This window comes from Podarcis vaucheri (genome assembly GCF_965113315.1).
Source record: "Podarcis vaucheri genome assembly, chromosome: 5".
Taxonomy (NCBI): Eukaryota; Metazoa; Chordata; class Lepidosauria; order Squamata; family Lacertidae; genus Podarcis; species Podarcis vaucheri.
The window spans coordinates 65712548-65731590 of record NC_138763.1 but is presented as its reverse complement, the minus strand read 5'-3'; the positions used below and the strand labels follow the sequence as shown (position 1 = coordinate 65731590).

Here is a 19043-nt window from a genome sequence, read left to right as displayed (position 1 = left end):
GGATGGTACCTTGCATCTCTTTATCCTTGTTTAATACTTCAATACAGTTGTAGAACTCCAAGGCTTTAATAAAAAGCTGAATTATTTAGTGTCAGTATAGTTTCTGTGAGTAGGGTGTGTGGGCAATTCAAGGATATTAAGTTATATTAGTATTACTTATCGTTTACCTTTGGGAATCATAAATCTATATTCGAACAGATTGAGTTTATCATGAGAATCTGAAACCAAAACTTAGTTGCATAATCCACTGCATTCTGTGTAACGAAAGCTAGACAGAAGTTAACGTGCGCCAACTGGGTCAGTTTGTTCCAGTCATGTAAAAATTAGCTTTTGCTCAAGCTTGGTAGATTTTTACCATGGAAAGCTACCTGGGTAAATACTATACCAAACTTGCGCCTGCCCTCTTTTCAGAACAGTACAAAGCACTGACAACCCCTAATGCCTCAATGTTCCGGAAGGCAACATTGAGGGGAGAAATGTCAAAGTCAGCTGGTTTACTAAATAAATTTCCTAATTATGTGGCAATAGAAACACACAAAACTGTACCACTGCCTTAGCCAACCCTTCAGCTGTTTTGGACTATTATTTCCATCAGCTCCATGCTAGCTGAAGCTAATGGGAATAATCCAAAACCTCGGGAAAGTTAAAAGCTGTCCTACATCAAGAAAGTGAATTTCTGTTGGGGGAGAATCAATACCACACACTTTTCTTTCTTTTTTGCAGAATCCAGCTCCACTCAGAAGTCTTGAGTGTACTATCTTTCTCCAGAGAAGCAGCACATTTTGGAACTAACCCACAACAGTCCTTTAACAATACAATGTCTTCCAACTGGCTGATAAATAAGCCTACTAACAATGCTTTTCCAATGAATATGGTGTTCCAAGTAGGCCAACACCACATATAACAAAGAATATACATAATTTTTTGTGAGAGTACCATTTACTGTTAATGGAGTAGCATACAGTACACTTTCTGTTCCTCTGTATCCTATGGGCTTAGTTTCTGTAAAATTAGTCCTTCTGTCCCAATGGGGCTCATAATCTAAGAGAAAATGGGCAATCTACAGGCTGCATACAGCCCTCCCGCCTCCTTTGTTCTCTTACACCAAAGAAGCCACTGTATTTTGCTGCTGCTCTAAAGCAGCAACAAAAAATGTCCATCTAGGAGACAGGCATTTCTGGGCACATTCGCCTATGCACAAAGCCCTGTCAGAGTGGCCCTTCCAGACATTGTTGGTTTTTCAAGATAGGATTTTTATCTGCAGCGGTTCTTCTTATGGTTCAACTTGACAGTTTTGTGTAGGAATCACTGCTTGGTTCTGGTGAAGGAAGGCAGGTTTGCAATGTTTTGGATGGATGAGTGTGTGCGTGAGAGAGAGAGAGAGAGAGAGAGAGAGAGATATGGAGTGTCTTGATTGGTCTTGTTTGCCACTTGTGATATGTCGTCCTCCCGCAAACACAACCCCCCACCCAAAAACGTGGCACTTGATCCTGAAATGTTTGTTCACTCCTGATTTAAGGCAATCGTATGTTTCAGGGATATAAGAGGTTAAATGAAATAAGAACATTTTACTGTATTTTTGGTTTCTGTGGAAGCCGCCCAGAGTGTCTGGGGAAACCCAGCCAGATGGGCGGGGTACAAATAATAAATTATTATTATTATTATTATTAACATTGTAAAGAAAACATTATTTTTAAAATAATGACAATTTTTTAAAAAAGCTAAAACCCGTACAACACAACCAGTCTGAAAAACCTTTGTTACTTGAAGGCAGCCTTCTGTTCAATGCTTTGTTGCTAAAAGGTTTCTGGAGAGTGGGCTGGGCTGGGCAGGAGTCGAGTGCAGTGCTAAGTGTGGTGGCCCTGGGGGCTGGAGCTCACGCTTGCTCTACCACAAACCAGTCAAGATCAAAGCACGTCTGAACATGAGCCTGGCCAAATCCAAACTTTAGAACTGTACTAGCCAGTTTTGTCTGGCGAGATTGCAAGATAGGACGTTTTTCTTGTAGCATGGTCTCTAGTTTGGCATCTGTTCACCTAGCGCCATACAACCAACAATATCTGTTTCCAGATTGGGGTGCAATACCTGCAAGGTGATTCATTGCAAACAGTTTGCATGCCAAATTGGGTAGCGATTTTACAAACACAAGGCACGGGAATTTCCAAAATATAAGGCATTACACCCCAATGGGATTTCTGAGAACGAGCAGTGACTGTTTACAGTCAAGTTAACTTAGGCTGGGGAGGTGGCATAATGAGAAGAGTTAAGGAAGTGGCAAAGCAGGGGTGAGGAACTGAAGGCAAATGAAGGTGATCTCGTGTATTTTAGGGCATAGGAGAGGATGATTTCATGAAGTCTGAGAAACACACCACTGCATACATAGATACAATTTGCCTAGCTGTTTGATTTGCCTTAACGTTCACCAGCTATTAAAAAAAGACACAGAGAGCGTTGGTGGCATAGCCAATTCTGTTTTATTCATTTAAAAACCATTTCCTCATACAGGTTCCCTGATAAATTATATCCCCAGCTTTTAGCTGTGGGATAGCAGAGTGCAAACAGGAGTGTATTTCAAGCAAACAAAATGGCTGCAACAGTCTTAAGAGGCACCCTGATGCTCTGAATTTTGGGTTCACTCTTTTTTTTCTGCACACACACACACAAAATGTTTGATGGAAGGTAGAAGAGGTACTATGTAAATTTTTCTGCTACACGCAATTGTCGTCACACATTCCCTCGGGTGGGCTAAATCCTCACAGAGACTCATATATTAGAAACATTTTCCTTTCTGCCCCAAGATTCTGAAAATGCATTTCTGGAAACAGACGATATATAAAGCAGAAAATATTAATCCAGTAAAACAAACTACATATATCTTTAAGATCGAAACAGGAATGTTTGGCAGTAATTTTGTTGACTATTTGTATGGGGGTATCTGGTCATGGAAAATAAAATCAAACCATTTCTACTGGCTCCGGCTGTGCAAATATGGCACAATCAGTAGTTTAGAATTTACATTACCACTCTAAAACAAAACTGTTTCCTGTTTTCGTAGATACTGTCAAGGACTAACCCTTTGTAAAATAATAATAATGAGAACAGAAGTGCACATCATGGGAATAGTAACTGTGGTCCTTTAGAATCTTGCTGCTTTTTTTTTTAACAAGCCATTATTTTCTGTTAAAAATACATGGGAGCGACAAGACATACCTACAAGTTTGTCCTTGTATTTAATCTGCACAGAAGTCAATATGGGCTAACAGCTCCCTATGCTGGCTTGTAGGGTATTGTGCTTTACATTTGGGGCACTCCAGGAAACTTTCATCAAGAAGATTTGAACGTTTGGGTGAAGGACATTTGTTCTGTATTGTCAGCTTGTCTTCAAAGGCAGCCTGGAAGTTGTGCAAGACTTCTGTACATCCTCCACACTCTGGAAGCTTCTGAAAAAAATGAAGTGGTGCATCTAAATATTTCCCACTACAAATTAGTAATATCCCTTTATAGGTCCAGCCAATCTTCTTAGCACTACACTGAATTCCACCCAATGACTCTAGAAACACAGTACTACTCACTGAGGGCTCAAGGCGAGTTATTTGGTCCCTTGCCTTGCGCAGCTCCTTAAGGACTTTGCTCAACTGATGCTGCAAGTTCTGACGGTCGAGCTTCTCATTCTCAAAATCGGATGTGCATGCCTGGATCTGGCAAGAAACATTGGGAGAAAAACCAGAGAGTCTATTACACACGCCGGATTTCATGCTATAATTACATGAGCTCCTTAGGAAAACAAAAGGTTGGATCTAAAGCAAATAAATAAATTAAAGCCTATTTTGAAGGGTTCGTGCAATGTATTTTTAATGTTCTGCTACTGCATGTACGGGGACATGGGTGGCACTGTGGGTTAAACCACAGAGCCTAGGACTTGCCAATCAGGTCGGCGGGTGAGCTCCCATTGCTCTGTCCCAGCTCCTGCCAACCTAGCAGTTCGAAAGCACGTCAAAGTGCAAGTAGATAAAAAGGTACCGCTCTGGCGGGAAGGTAAACGGCGTTTCCATGCGCTGCTCTGGTTCGCCAGAAGCGGCTTAGTCATGCTGGCCACATGACCCGGAAGCTGTACGCCAGCTCCCTCCCCCTTTACCTTACTGCATGTACACACAAAGTTGTTAAGTCCTTTAATATTTCAAAAAACCTCACTACCATAACCATAGAATTAAATGAGTAGAGATTCTACAGAGGGATGCCAATTAAATGATGAATGGATTTTAAATTCTCACTTAGTTCAAAACTTTCCTATCAGCAGTAAGTACCAAGACAAATCGCTATCATGAAAAATGCACAATATATCTCAATACGAGGAAGAACAGCTTACTTGCTTGTATTGTAATAAAACTGCCTAAAATATTAACATGAATATTATACCTATGGGCTTTAGTTCTGACTGAAAAGTGCCATTAAAATAATAGTGTGTAACCTGGTACCTGCTGTTCCAAAGCTGTTATCCTTGTGTGTTCTTCCTGCTGTTTTAGCAAAGATCTCTGAAGCATCTCAACCTATATCACGTGTAAAAGACTATATTAACAAGACAATTCTATAAGGTGGTTTCAAATAATCAACCTATGTAAATCCATGGGTTTTCATTGGTTTTATACATCCTTACCGGTAAGATGGTAGAGCTGCTACTCCAGGTTCCTTGCTTTTAAAAGTTTTTAAGCATGCTGAACAAGTATTTTTAGGAACAACCCTTTTGTTGAAATTGTGTTTTATATTGTTTTTATTGTTGCATTTTAAAGTGTTGTGACCCACCCTGGGACTTCAGAGTGAAGGGCGGGTAATAAATTAAATTAACCATATTTTGCTTCTACTTGGTTATGCATCTCACCTAAGAAAAAGGAACAGGGTAGAGAACAGTGGTTTCCTCCTTTTCCTGCTGCCTCCCCCCCCCCCCAATGTTTCTTTGCTCAACTCACACCCAAGGAGACCAATGCATGGAAGCACGTATTGCAATATAGGACAGGTATCCAAGTATAGATGCTGCCTGTCCACACTTGGTTGATTTCAGTGGTAAGGGCCCTTGAAATGCACATTCCTTTGAAAGCAATGCGGTGTGGCTAATCAGCACTGGCACTTACCACATTTATATGTGCATCTGATATAATTCGCAGCCCCTTGAATTATGGAGGGGGAAAGGGGTAGGGATCATATTGGGCTAGGAGGTCACCTTCCACCCCAACTCCATAAATGTGTAAGTTGTGAAAGTGAAGTCAGCAACTCCCCTATATACCAACCTGAGATGAGAGTGCTTGCGTTCGTTTCCTTTCTTCCTCAAGCTGGTCTCTGGTCACTTCATTTTCTTGAGTAAGCCTCTGCAGCATCTGCCCTTTGAGGTTGTTTTCGTCCTGAAGAGTCTGAATGTCAGCCTGCTTGTGCGACTTTAGTAGACTATTTAAATTCATCACCTCCTGCTTGGCTTCGTCATACTTCCTTTTGAATTCAATCAGGTCAGAATGCAGCTGGGCTACGGAACGCCTTTCTGTCTCTAGATCATTTCTGGCGGCTAGCAACAACTGCTCGTAATATCTCTGCTTATCTTCTGGTAGGAACCCACAACAGAACATGGAAGAGAAAAATGTGGGGGGGGGGATGCTTCAACAAAGATCCTTAGCAAACTCGCACCCACAGAACGTATTTGTAAACAAAAATGAACAGCCTTATTCTAGACTCTGCCTTGCCCCTCGCAGTAAGCTGTATTTCCTTATTCAAACTTACTCAGAAGGAAATTTAAGACACTAATACGTTGTTAAAAAAGAACATATTCTATACCAGGATAGGGGCAGATCCAATCCACGCCACTATGTGGCAATCTTGCAATTCCTCGGGAGGGGAAAGAAGGGTCCCTTCTATGTTCAGCAGACTCTACACAGCCAAGCTGCCGGGGCTAAGCAGCAATGGCACCATGAAGGGCCCCCAACTCTAGCCCTCAAGCAACTTGGCAAAAGTTTTGAATAGGACCAAGGCAGATGCCTTTTTCTGACATTATCAGAGGACAAGGCTAGCCCCATCACTTCCTGATGATTCCATGAAGTCCATCCCTTTGATGACTGAGGACTCACAGAACCACCATGAAGCTAATCGTGGGACAGACTTCCTCACAGCGCTACAGCCAGATTATAGATCTAAATCAGCTAAAAACCACCAGATGCTTAATGAGCATGTTTTACAGTAACAAGAGAAAACTGATCGGTTTCCAGGAAGAAACCAGACACTATGTATTTGATGGATATGAAATCAGCACAGGCAAGCAAACTGTAAGGTAACATGTGCCAATGACCTGTTATCAAGAAGTTTCTCCACAAGTTTCTGCTCTACAGAAGTAGCTAGTTCTTAAGAGATGCACACACTCCATAAGAGTCGTATATTTTTCTAATTATCCATGCTTTAAAATCCACACCTACAAAACAACTTCATATATCTGCTACAAAAACGAATGTCACATGCTGGTGACTTGAGCAATGCCAAGACAACTCAATATTTATTTATCCCAACACCCATGATTCGCAGCTAAGCAACGATCAGTATATATTTGTACACCATTTTTTATTTTATTTTTACAGGACGTGTATAAGTATCCAAAAAGAGTGATAATTTAATTTAGTTTTATGCTTGTAAGTGTTCATAGCTAAAACCAGAAAAGTGATCTGGGATATCTTTCTCCATATAAACTACTTTGTCGTGCAATCTGTTGAGCCTGAAGAAAAGCCAGCTGATACCTTCTGCCCTGGTTTCATTTGGTTGGTGCTGGTTAACAGTTTCCAGCTGCTGTTCCAGTTCAAAGAGCCTTGCCACAAGGCTCTGAACGTAGGCTTCTCGCTGTTGGTCATATATTAGCCACTGCTGGTTTTTCTCCAGAGCCTTGAGAGGGAAGATAATAAGTAAGTTGGTTAAGAGTTGCTTCAAGGAAAGTATTGATAAGTTACCTTTCTGTAAGCATCCTACTTGGCACAGGCGCCTCAGCCTAAAGAAGACTGTGTTTTTCAACTTTATGCTTTCTACCAATTTTGAAATATTTAACTGTTAAAGATCATGCGAACACAAGTTTTAATAAATAAAATTCAACTTTACTTTGACTGCAAGGTGTACCTTGGAATTTCCGTCAATCACTCACACATGCCTGTTTTTGCTTTTATTCATGCAAGAGGTGTTTAGCTGTTATCAACCTAATAAAACATGCCTAATACCACCAAGGAGCACTCCCCTAAATCTGAGAAGCACCCTTTGGGTATTAAGAGGTGCTGCCATCACATGTTTTACTCAAAGTGATTCGCAGTGTCAGAAACTAAATACACATAAATGAACTTACTTTTAATCAAACAACCAGATCAGCTTTTATTTAAGATCAGGAAAACCTTGTAAAGATAGGGCGAGTATAGGCATACCATCTGCTGATGTCATTGGTTATCTCTTGCAAACAATACAGATTGTGAAATACTCCAGGAAACAGAAGCTACTTGAGAGATTTTCCAAAGCACTTTTAAGCAAGTATTATTCTTAAGATTCACTTCTAACGATGACAGTGCTACTGAAACCACACTTATTCACATTATGAAGCTTCAAGATTTTTGCTTCAACATACGATTCCAAGAGTTAATTATGCTGTTTTAATAAGATCAGCAAATTATTATTTTACAATATAATTGCATATTTTGAGTGTTAAAGAAAAATAGGCACCCCAAACAAGCTGTGAAGTTGGCTATGTACAGGCAAAGCAGTTACAAAAGCGTGGTAGGAGGTTGCGTTTCCTATTCCAAGACCTATAAAAATTTATGGCTCCGTGCAGCCCAAACAGTCTGTACCTGTGCTACCTGGTAAATCTCCTTTCTACGTTAACTTTGGCCAGGATCCAAAGAACTACTTGGGCCCGCAAAACAGGCTTGTGCTAGCGCAGTGAAATTTGACTTTTTCTTGAACCACCACCTCCCAAGTCATATTGAACAGTCTTCAAAATGGTTTTTAATTTCTGGAGTAGTTTGTATGCATCCCAGTGGCTGCAGTTAGGGGGCATTATATACTTTCTTCCAAGGCTCACAATACTATTTTTGTGTTTGTGTGTGTGTGTGTATTTGACATATGGAAAAGTTAGCTACAGCAAAATAAAGGGCAGCATCCAACAAAGTAGTCTGTTAGCACAAGGGCTTCCACCCAAACAATGTGACTTTCCCTGCCTCTCTTCTGCGCACTGCCTAGACTGCTCTGGGTGTTCCCCCAATCCTCCAGAGCAAATTTAGTTAGGGTGTGTAGGGAGGGAAAGTTCTGTTGTGCAGCCATAAATCCTTGTGATAACAGAACTACTTCATTGGACACTGCCCAAAATCATAGGCATTCAGTCCTGAGGCTTGCCTACAACTGTATGCAACAGTTCAAGCTTCGAGATATGCATTTCTATACAATTAACCACTCTAATTGCTAGTTTACTGAGAGTGTAGTAGCAGAGGCTTATACAAGGTCAAAAGGTAAATGTCAGTCTTGAAACATTATTTTGTATTATTTCACACCCATGGAGGGAAATGCAGAGTTTGTTCGCCTGTCACTGTCCCTTTTGCTTTAAAAAATAATAATTCTAAAAGATGCACAGTATTAAGCATACTTAGATGCAGGTGTGTAGCAAGGAATGAAGCCATGACACAGGTAGGGCAGTGGCTCCATCGGAGCAAGTGAGCAATGGCAGATGCCCAAGAGATCAGAAAAATTTGGTCTGCATGTAAACGCCCTGGTGACTAAATACAAGGAGTCATCTGTAGATCGTAGGGAAGTTACAATATTAAAAACTAAAAATGCATAATAAGTACAAAAATAAACCAACAATTCTTCTTTCCACAACACATTCATCACATAAAGCTTGATTGGGGAAATTTGCCCTTCTTTGAAGGAATCGTAAAACACCTGAACATAAACTTGGCACAACCTATCCATAGGGCGTCATCTGTGGTGCAGTGCTGAGACAATCCCACAAGCCAGTCACAGTTACTAGTTTGTGCAACATTTTTTGAAGAAATGCTGGGCTGTATAATTCTCATTTATGGTCAAGTAAAGGAGACTCATGGAAGCAGGTATAGCTCACTGAATCCTGCCCCCACCCCAAGTGAGGAGACCAAGTAGAGATCTGAACATGGTCCAAACACAGCACTCTAAACATTGCCAATTCACATTTCTGCGGCACAAGTATAATTAGAAGTGTCACTTACAATGCCAGCTAGAACACTGCTAACGTCTGAAAGGTTACTTGCATTTTAATGCAAAGCAGCCCGTAAAGTACCATTTCATATCTGCGTCACCTGTCTGGGAACTAATTCTTATGTGAAGTTGCGGGTGAATAATGGGCTGGAGCTGTTGCTTTCAAGTTCTGAGCAGTCTCCCAAACGCAGCCAGATGCTTGTGAATGTAAATCTGGACTAGACAATAGTCTAATCTAGCATGGTGGTTCCACTTCTTGCACGCTTAGGTTTACATAGGAAGCTGCCTTATTCACAGGGATAACATGGGTCCATCTAGCTCATTATTGTCTACAATGGCTAGCAGAGCTTCAAATGTGGGTCCCTCCCAGCCCCACCTGGAAATGCCAAGGTTTGAATCTGCAACATTCTGCCTGCAATCAGATGTTCTGTCACTGACCTCTACCATACACATCTATTTGGGAGAAAGCCCCGTTTTGAGGACGTAGAACTTGCTTCCAAGTAAACATGCAAGGGATTGGCCTGAACTATTAGGTATTTCTCTTCAGTAGTACACACACACACACACACACACACACACACACACACACACAGTGTCATTTTAAAAAGAATCTTACATCTTTCAGTTGGATTTCAACTTCATTTGCTGGTGTTCCAGTGCAGTTTATAGCAGTTTCCTGCAAAACACAAACCAGTTCAACAGTTTAATTTTGCTAGGCTGGGTGTACATGTCTCTTATTTTTAGACAAGAATATATACAACCACATCACAGCATGCATTCTTCTAAGACCAACTTGTTCTATGTAATAGGGAAAGCATCGTTTTAAAAAGCCAATTGACTTCTTATGCGCACTACATCAAATATCTTCTGAAGAATTATTTTCTTCTGTATTGTGGGTCGAAAAGGAACTACCTGCAATAGAAAAACTTCATTAAATTCACTATGGGATATGCCCCCAAACTCTCAGATTCCTTTGATTAAGCTCCAGTGATATGGCTTTGATTGCTCTGACCAACTACATCCCCAAAGAATATAAAATATTACACATCATCATTACATAAAAACCAATTAAAATGCAACATGATTCAGCCAATACACTTGAAGCAAGCACCATGGCAGCAATACAGGATATTCTTCATAGAAAACTAGTTTTACAAATGCTTTTGCAGCATGGCACACCTTCAGCAACTAGAACAAAGGTATTAATGCAGTGCTAGATGCACCTCTGGGACAGATTGTTCCAGAGGTGGGGGAAGATGACAACATAAAAACCCCTACACCCAATCCCTCTACTTCACCCAGGATGGGACAACCATGAGGGAAGAGACATTCTGTTGTATATTTTGGCTCCAAACAGTTTAGGAATGAATGTGTTACTAGCACCTTGAGTTGGACTCAGAAGCATACCAACAAGTGCAACTCCTTCAAAGTTGGTGTGGCCTGTGTTCATACGAGGGTGCATTTTGCACTAGTTGCAACTTTTACGTAACAGGTGCTCCTGCTAAAATGGACTTCAAAAGATTTCGTATTCCAGGTATTCAGAACTATTTTCAGCAGACACTATTAAGTTACACACCGAGTTATTTGCCAATCTGCAGCACTTTCCAAACCCAAATGGGGATTCAGAGGGCTTTTGCAATACTAGGGGAACACCCACCCACCCTGAGTTTATTAAACTCAGTCCTACAGGAGTAAGTATATTGCCCATTAGCAGAAATTAATTCCCTTCTAGCACAAGGCTGATCCGACTTGAACGTAACCAGCGTTCAAGATACATTTTCAACAGTTGCACATCCTAGTCACAATCCCAAATAAACATAAGTATGCTTAAGCTATTGAAATCAATGGGCTTAAGTGCATTCAATTCTGTATTGGACTGCGGCCAAGGTGTTTTAAATACTAGGATTCCGAATGGCATAGTAAAAATTAAACAAGGCGCTAACTTGTCGCTGGCCCTAAAATATCAGGACTTACTTATTTTCCTGTAAATGTTTGATCACCAGTTGAGAACATACACAGCCAGCCTGTAACTTATACAGTGGTACCTCGGTTTACAAACAGTCCTGTTTACGAACTATTCAGTTTACGAACTCCGCAAAACTGGAAGTAGTGTTCCAGTTTGCGAACTTTACCTCAGTCTACAAACAGAATCTGAACGGTGGAAGGGCACCAGCGGCGGGAGGACTCATTAGGGAAAGTGTGGTTTAAGAACGGACTTCAGGAACAGATTAAGTTCGTAAATCGAGGTACCACGGTATATGCCGTTTCACACAATGTAGCTGATGTTCTATTGCCACCTACCTTCTCTTCATGGTATTGCCATAATTGTTTTCCACAATATTCTACGTCGAATCAAAAGCCTTTTGCAAGGAATCAGACTCAACAACATTCCATTTACCAAACTGGAGATTACTAATGTTATCTGATGTTAGCAATGCTAACGGGCTAGCAAAGCTGTTAAATTGTGGGACTTGCTCCAGCAGGAGACAGCAATGGCTTTACAAGGAGATTGGACAATTTGGTGGAGGATAAGCCTATCAAAGGCCGTTAGCCACAATGGCTGTGTTTTACCTTCACTGTCGGAGGCAGTATGTCTCCGAATGCCAGTTGCTGGGATTAGCAGGTAGGCAGAGTGCTTGCGTGTTTCCCACAGGCCACTGCGAGAACAGGATGAAGGACTAGATGGGCCATTGGCCTGATCCATCAGGCTCTTTTTATGCTTCTTATGTTAAAAGAATTTGGTCTAAGCTGGTGCTATGCATCAATTAGAACAGGGATGCCCATACGGTCGACCGCGACTATGGCCCCGTAAGCCACCTAACCCAACCCCCTGCTCAGTGCAGGAATTCCAGAGTTAGAGCATCCCTAATAGATGGCTGCCCAGCCTCTATTTGAAGGCCTAATGCAAAAACAACAACAACAACTCACCACCACTGTAGGCAGTTGGTTCCATTGTCACACTGCTCTTACCATCAAGAACATCAAGCTAATGCTGTTTTAATTGTAAATGGTATGGCTTTCATATATTTTATATGTGTATATAGCTTTAATTCTATCAATGTTTAATTATTTTTAAATTGTTTTCTATGCTTTAAGCACGTCTCATTTGTATCTGTAAGCTGTCGTTTGTCCTGTCGTGGAAAATGGCGGGGTAATAAATATAGAGCAACAGCCATAATAACTTACCTGGGAAATCTGCACATTATTAGCTCTATTTTCAAGGTCTGAACAATCTGTAGTAACTGCAGATAACTGGTTTTTCAACCGATCCACCTCTTCTGAGAGGGAATGAAGTAGCTGTTCTCTCTTTGCCACTTCCCGTGTTTTCTCTTCTAGTTGACTAAGCAGAGAAGTAACATCACCATTTTTACTTTTGATCTTCAGCTTGTCTTTCAGGAGCTGAATTTCTTGATTTTTCTCTCCAAGGATATTATTACATTTTGCATTTTCTGTTTCAAGGGCAAGTATTCTCTACATGAAAATGTAAGCAAGCATATTATCACAGTTAACAAGCCAATTTTGAAATAAAATATTCTTAATTGTACAGGGCAAGCAATCATACTGGTACTGTTAGCAACTATGATGGTATAATTGGTGTTTTGTAGCAAAGTAACTGTTATCTCCCTAGTTCTGACTTTGAGAGAGAAGACACTTTAAAGGTTCAAAATTAACATTCAGATTTTAAGTAATATGCAATACAAAATCACTTCATTTGTTAAATCTTCAACGATTCCTTTACAGTTAACAGCACAAGACAGGAAGTTTTGCATGCAGAAATGTTTATATCACCTCCAGGAATCTGTTCCTTTCTTCTGGCATCATTTTTCTTTTGCCCTTAGTGAGGTCTTCCAAAGATTTTTTAAGGGCTGCATTCTCTTTCTTATATACCTGCAACTCAGATTCAGATTTGGAATCACCAGACTTCAATCCCCACTTGCCGATATTCATCTCTTTGATGTCCTTTGATGTCCTTCAGATTTTCTAAAAATAAATAACCAGGTACCATTGAAGGAACAGCCTCTTCTGTCCTTGCATTATGTATGTTTCATTGCAGTGTCCAAAGTGGCTTGTAATAAAGCCTCAATTCAAGTCTCATTAAATAAGCTGAATAACTCGTCTTTCAGCCTGATCTTAAGCAAGCTTATTCAGAAGTCTAACCAAATTCACTGGGACTTCCTCTATAGAAATTATTTTAAAAATTTGAAGCCATAGAGTTGTAGTCAGTGTAGCACTATGGAGAACTTTCCTTCAATGCTAGGATTTCGCACTGGGCAAAGGAACATTCTCTCCTTCTCCCCTCCCTAAATCTGTTCTGGAGTTCCCCTAATCCTCTAAAGCAGATTTGGAGGCAATGAAGGGTGCACAAGGGAGGAAAGTGGGGGGGGGGAGGAAGTACCACTGTGTGACAACTAATCCTTTTGCTCAAATGTTTAATTGAATATACCACACTTGGTCCCAAACATGCATAAAACAGGATTATAGCAGTAAGTTTGACTCACAAACATTTTGAATAGAACAAAAATCCCCATTCAAAGAACATAATATTTCCACTGAAATAGGCAGTGCTCCATCCCAAGTTAAGAGTAGCAAAATTAAAAATGTGTAGAATTTGTGGGCTGATAGTTATAATCAACAACATAACTGCAAAAAAATAAAATCTGAAATATTTATGATCCCTGTTACAATTATAATACTTAGCTAGTCTGTAACAAAACATCACAACGGAATATATAAAAAATGCAGCTGTGTCTCCCACATCATGTGATGCTTGGAAAATGTGGCACAAAGGAAATAGGAAGTACTGAAAGGTCATAAGGACTAATACATTTTATTATATACTGTAAAATTATTATTATATGAAACTACTAGCAGACTTCTGAGAGAATGGCTGCCACAATACACTTTGCCACCAGCAAAATCCCCCTATCAAGCTGTATAGTATGCAAGGTAAGTCAAGTTATTCTGATACCTGGGGCACAAAATCCCACAAGTACTTCCCCTTCATCCCTGGCAATAACAACACAGTAGTAATTCAATTAAATAACAATTTGCTGCCTTCTGTAACACCTCAAAGCATTTGCCTCATTATTATGATTTATTATCATTAGAATGTCTTGCCTACCAGAAGCTCCAGGGTGCGTTACGTTACAAAGTACGATAGGTACTAAAATCAGGCATCAGATATTTTATGCAGCTTGCTACTCCCAGCATCAGATCCCTCTCCCATCTGAAGCTCAAGCACAATATAGTCTATTTCCCCCTTCCCTTCACTACTTGCAGGCATACTTCCTTAACACTTCGCTTCGATATTTTTTAAAAAACAACAACCGGAAATGTAGTGCAGGTGCAAGAGGCTGCAAATTTCTTCAGAGCCATCATGTTAAACCCCCACGGTGTCACCACTTCTCCAATGAAAACTGGTCCCTGACTATTGTTTGTCCCACAGAGGAAAGAGTACAGTCATTTCATCTCCAGGAGAGAAATCACACCCACCCACCTCGGATTTAGCAGATCTCCCACACAGCACAGTAGGGTCGTTTATTGTATTTGGTAGGAAACTTGGGGTGGCTAGAAAATGTTTAGTGGACAAGTAAAAAAAGAGATGGATAGGGAGGAGGTTTTGCTATGTGGGCAGGCAAAAGCTGGATAAGGCAGATCGCACACATCCTGGACCATCACTGAGAATATCAGTGCTGAAGAGGTGTTTGGTCTGTGGATGTATACAGGGCCGGATTTAGGTTTGATGAGGCCCTAAGCTACTGAAGGTAATGGGGCCCTTTATATGTCCAGCTGTCCTTTGTCAACAACAAATTGTCGCTGTTTTTTGGGTTGAATATATGCTATATGGTAATTTCTGGACCTAATAGGTATCTAAAGCCATTTGCACATAACAAAATAGAGTATGTATTTTAACAAAGTAATTGTTGAACTGAAATATAAGTATATTAATAGCATATTAATAGAAGTATATTAACAGGAGTATATTAATAGTGAAATAGAACTGAGAAGAAGTATATTAATAGTGAAATAGAACTGAGAAGAAGTATATTAATAGTGAAACAATGATTAAGCTCCAACTTAAAATGATTTTTTTATTCATAACAAACTTAATAATGCAAACACATTGGCATTTGGCAATAACAGAAGTTATATGTTTTTCCTTTAAAAATTTTTGGGGCCAAGGGAGTGGACCCTAAGCTATAACTTGTTTAGTTTATACGTAAATCCGGCACTGCATGCATGCATGTACAGTATTTGCTTTGTCCCTGCTGCAATAACAAAAGCATAACGCCCTCTCCCCTGGAGCGCCTTATGGAAAAGCCGAGCAGGTGCAAGGCAGCGAAGCCAACCCAATATTCTGGGGACCCGCGTTTCTCTCCCTGACCCTAAGCCACCCCTTCCTTCGCCCAACCCGAGCCGAGCTCTCTCTCCCCCACTCCGCTCCCTTTACCCGCTTTCTTTCAGCCTCGGATGGTCGCGAAGCTGTGGGGAGACCCGGCGAGCGAGCGAGCGACGGGAGGACAGGGCAGCGTCAAGGCTGCTGCAACAACGGCGCCGCCGCCGCCCCTCCCTTCCTTCCACCTCTCCGGGAGGGACGCGGAGGGGGGGAGCCGCTTTACCGCTCCTCTTCGAACCCGGCCCCGCCCGAGCGCTTGCTTCCGGGAGTTTGAATGCCGCGGCTCCGCTCGACGCCATTTCCGTTTCAGTTGGAAAGCGACGGGGCGCGGGAAGGGTCAAAACGAGACGAGACGCCGGCGGAGCTTGCGCGGAGAAGGCGGCGCGAATGGTGGTGATTCCGAGAGGGGCGGGGTTGAAGGAAGTAGGCGGAGAAAGAGAAGTGGGGAGGAGGACGTTGGAAGCTTGCAATTTTTTTTGCGCGCTCGCCTCCTTTTTTGGTGTATTTTAATAGAATGCGTTGCCCTGCTGTGGATTTTGCAGTTTCAGCATCCTTCGCCGCTGCAGAAGCGTTCTCAAAATTTCCATCAGCAATTCTGGAATGGGTGGTTTTCAATGTAGGAACGTCTGAGCGGATTGACGCTGATTAGCTCGTGTGCAACCTCGTGCGAAAGAACACAGCAAAGCAAATAATAATAATAATTGGTGCTTTTTTCTAAAACAAACAAACAAACAAAAGCAATGTTTAGGGGTACTTTCATTTTGACTCAAGAAAATCACCATTTTATAGTTGAAGTTGGGGAAATAAATACAGTAAATGGACAAAAGTACAAAGATTCACAAAATGTTTAGGGGTATGCGTCCCCCCAGAAAAAAGCACTGATCAATAATAATAATAGACGGAGCTTCTCTCGAGCAATCTTGACCAGAGACCAGGTTTGCCTTATGGTGCAGATTTTGCTCACTTGATTACACCGGCATGCACGAGAGCAAGGGCTGCACGAGGTGTGGGAACGGCTGTGGATCAATGGCAGAGCCTCCGTTTGACATGGAGAAGATTCTGACTCCGAGCATCTCCACTTAGAGCTGGTGGAGAGCCCTGTGTGAAATCCCAGACAGCTGCTGCCGGCCTGTGTAGACATTACTGAGATGAATAGACATGCTTCCTATGTGTTTTGGTACCTGAGATTGGAAAATACGAATAAGCACCACAAGGCACTGACAAGGTGCATGGTGACACATGTCTCCTCCCAAGGAAGTAACATGGAGTCCAGACTTTTTATGATGGTACAGGATTATAGCCTAAATCCTGTACTGTCATAAAAAGTCTGGACCCCATGTTACTTCCTTGGGAGGAACTCGTGACTCTTGATAGATCCTGTCAGCGAGTAACTCTAATCTGCTGAGAACTACATGGGCAAAAGCTTTCCCCAAGTACCCAGCAGGGGGATTCCACAGTTGTTACAGTCATGGTGGTCACCTTTGTTCTTATAGGGTCACAATGATGGGGTTGCACATGTCTTATGGCACAGATCCTTTCCCCCAACACTGCAGGAGAAGGCTGTAGAGGTGCATCACGAGGGAGGACTTAAGGCTTTCAGCACTTCTGTTGGGATTCCATCACACTTCAAAACGACCTTGACAGATTAGAGAACTGGACAAAAACAAACAAGATGAATTTTAACAGGGAGAAATGTAAAGTATTGCACTTGGGCAAAAAAAATGAGAGGCACAAATACAAGATGGGTGACACCTGGCTTGAGAGCAGTACATGTGAAAAGGATCTAGGAGTCTTGGTTGACCACAAACTTGACATGAGCCAACAGTGTGACGTGGCAGCTAAAAAAGCCAATGCAATTCTGGGCCTCATCAATAGGAGTATAGCATCTAGATCAAGGGAAGTAATAGTGCCACTGTATTCTGCTCTGGTCAGACCTCACCTGGAATACTGTGTCCAGTTCTGGGCACCACAATTCAAGAAGGACACTGACAAACTGGAACGTGTCCAGAGGAGGGCAACCAAAATGGTCAAAGGCCTGGAAACGATGCCTTATGAGGAACGGCTAAGGGAGCTGGGCATGTTTAGCCTGGAGAAGAGGAGGTTAAGGGGTGATATGATAGCCATGTTCAAATATATAAAAGGATGTCACATAGAGGAGGGAGAAAGGTTGTTTTCTGCTGCTCCAGAGAAGCGGACACGGAGCAATGGATCCAAACTACAAGAAAGAAGATTCCACCTAAACATTAGGAAGAACTTCCTGACAGTAAGAGCTGTTCGACAGTGGAATTTGCTGCCAAGGAGTGTGGTGGAGTCTCCTACTTTGGAGGTCTTTAAGCAGAGGCTTGACAACCATATGTCAGGAGTGCTCTGATGGTGTTTCCTGCTTGGCAGGGGGTTGGACTCGATGGCCCTTGTGGTCTCTTCCAATTCTATGATTCTATGATTCTGTCCTGGGTCTTTACCACATGCCTGAGAGTTGATGACAAGCTTCAGCTTGTCAAGGGAGGGAGGGAAATCCAGCTCTTCCAAGACAGGCAGAATCCGGATGCTATCAGTTGCTGTGTTGGAACTCAGATAGATTGGTAAAGAAAAGGTGTTTTATATGCATTGTATATGAATAACATGGGACGCGGGTGGCGCTGTGGGCTAAAGCCTCAGCGCCTAGGGCTTGCCGATCGAAAGGTCGGCGGTTCGAATCCCCGCGGCGGGGTGCGCTCCCGCTGCTCGGTCCCAGCGCCTGCCCACCTAGCAGTTCGAAAGCACCCCCGGGGGCAAGTAGATAAATAGGTACCGCTTACCAGCGGGAAGGTAAACGGCGTTCCGTGTGCGGCTCTGGCTCGCCAGAGCAGCGTTGTCACGCTGGCCACGTGACCCGGAAGTGTCTGCGGACAGCGCTGGCCCCCGGCCAATAGATGTGAGATGGGCGCACAAACCCCAGAGTCTGTCAAGACTGGCCCGTTCGGGCAGGGGTACCTTTACCTTTATATGAATAACACTCTGACACTAGATGGTGCTATGGAGTCCCATCTTTCTCTATATGTATAAGGTTAGGTAAAGGTGAAGGACCCCTGACAGTTAAGTCCAGTCGTGAATGACTCTGGGGTTGCGGCGCTCATCTTGCTCTATAGGCTGAGGAAGTCGGCTTTTGTCCACTCCGCAGACAGTTTTCCCGGGTCATGTGGCCAGCATGCTAAGCCGCTTCTGGAGAACCAGAGCAGCACACAGAAACACTGTTTACCTTCCCGCCTATTTATCTACTTGCACTTTTTGGGGTCCTTTCGAACTGCTAGGTTGGCAGGAGCTGGGACCGAGCAATGGGAACTCACCCCGCAGCGGGGATTCAAACTGTCGACCTCCTGATCAGTAAACCCAAGAGGCTCAGTGGTTAGACCACAGCGCCACCCACTGTATAAGTTTACAA

At 42.3% G+C, this 19043-nt stretch overlaps 1 protein-coding gene across 5 annotated transcripts; it reads right to left on the bottom strand.

Annotated features, from left to right (window-relative positions):
- Positions 1 to 2455: 2455 nt before the first annotated feature.
- Positions 2456 to 15897, bottom strand: CEP55 (centrosomal protein 55). Of its 5 annotated transcripts, XM_082223809.1 has the most exons (10): positions 15677 to 15894; positions 13015 to 13206; positions 12412 to 12696; positions 9842 to 9901; positions 6765 to 6906; positions 5283 to 5587; positions 4476 to 4547; positions 3573 to 3698; positions 3211 to 3440; positions 2456 to 2815 (listed from the first exon to the last, which is right to left on the bottom strand). In XM_082223809.1, the coding sequence occupies exons 2-9, from the start codon at positions 13171 to 13173 to the stop codon at positions 3231 to 3233; spliced, it is 1359 nt and encodes a 452-aa protein (XP_082079935.1). In that variant the 5' UTR covers positions 13174 to 13206; positions 15677 to 15894; the 3' UTR covers positions 2456 to 2815; positions 3211 to 3230. The 5 variants fall into 5 exon arrangements, with proteins under 5 accessions (XP_082079935.1, XP_082079937.1, XP_082079936.1 ...); XM_082223811.1 differs by having other exon boundaries at positions 2456 to 3437; positions 15677 to 15897; XM_082223810.1 differs by having other exon boundaries at positions 2456 to 3440; positions 5283 to 5584; positions 15677 to 15896.
- Positions 15898 to 19043: the final 3146 nt, after the last annotated feature.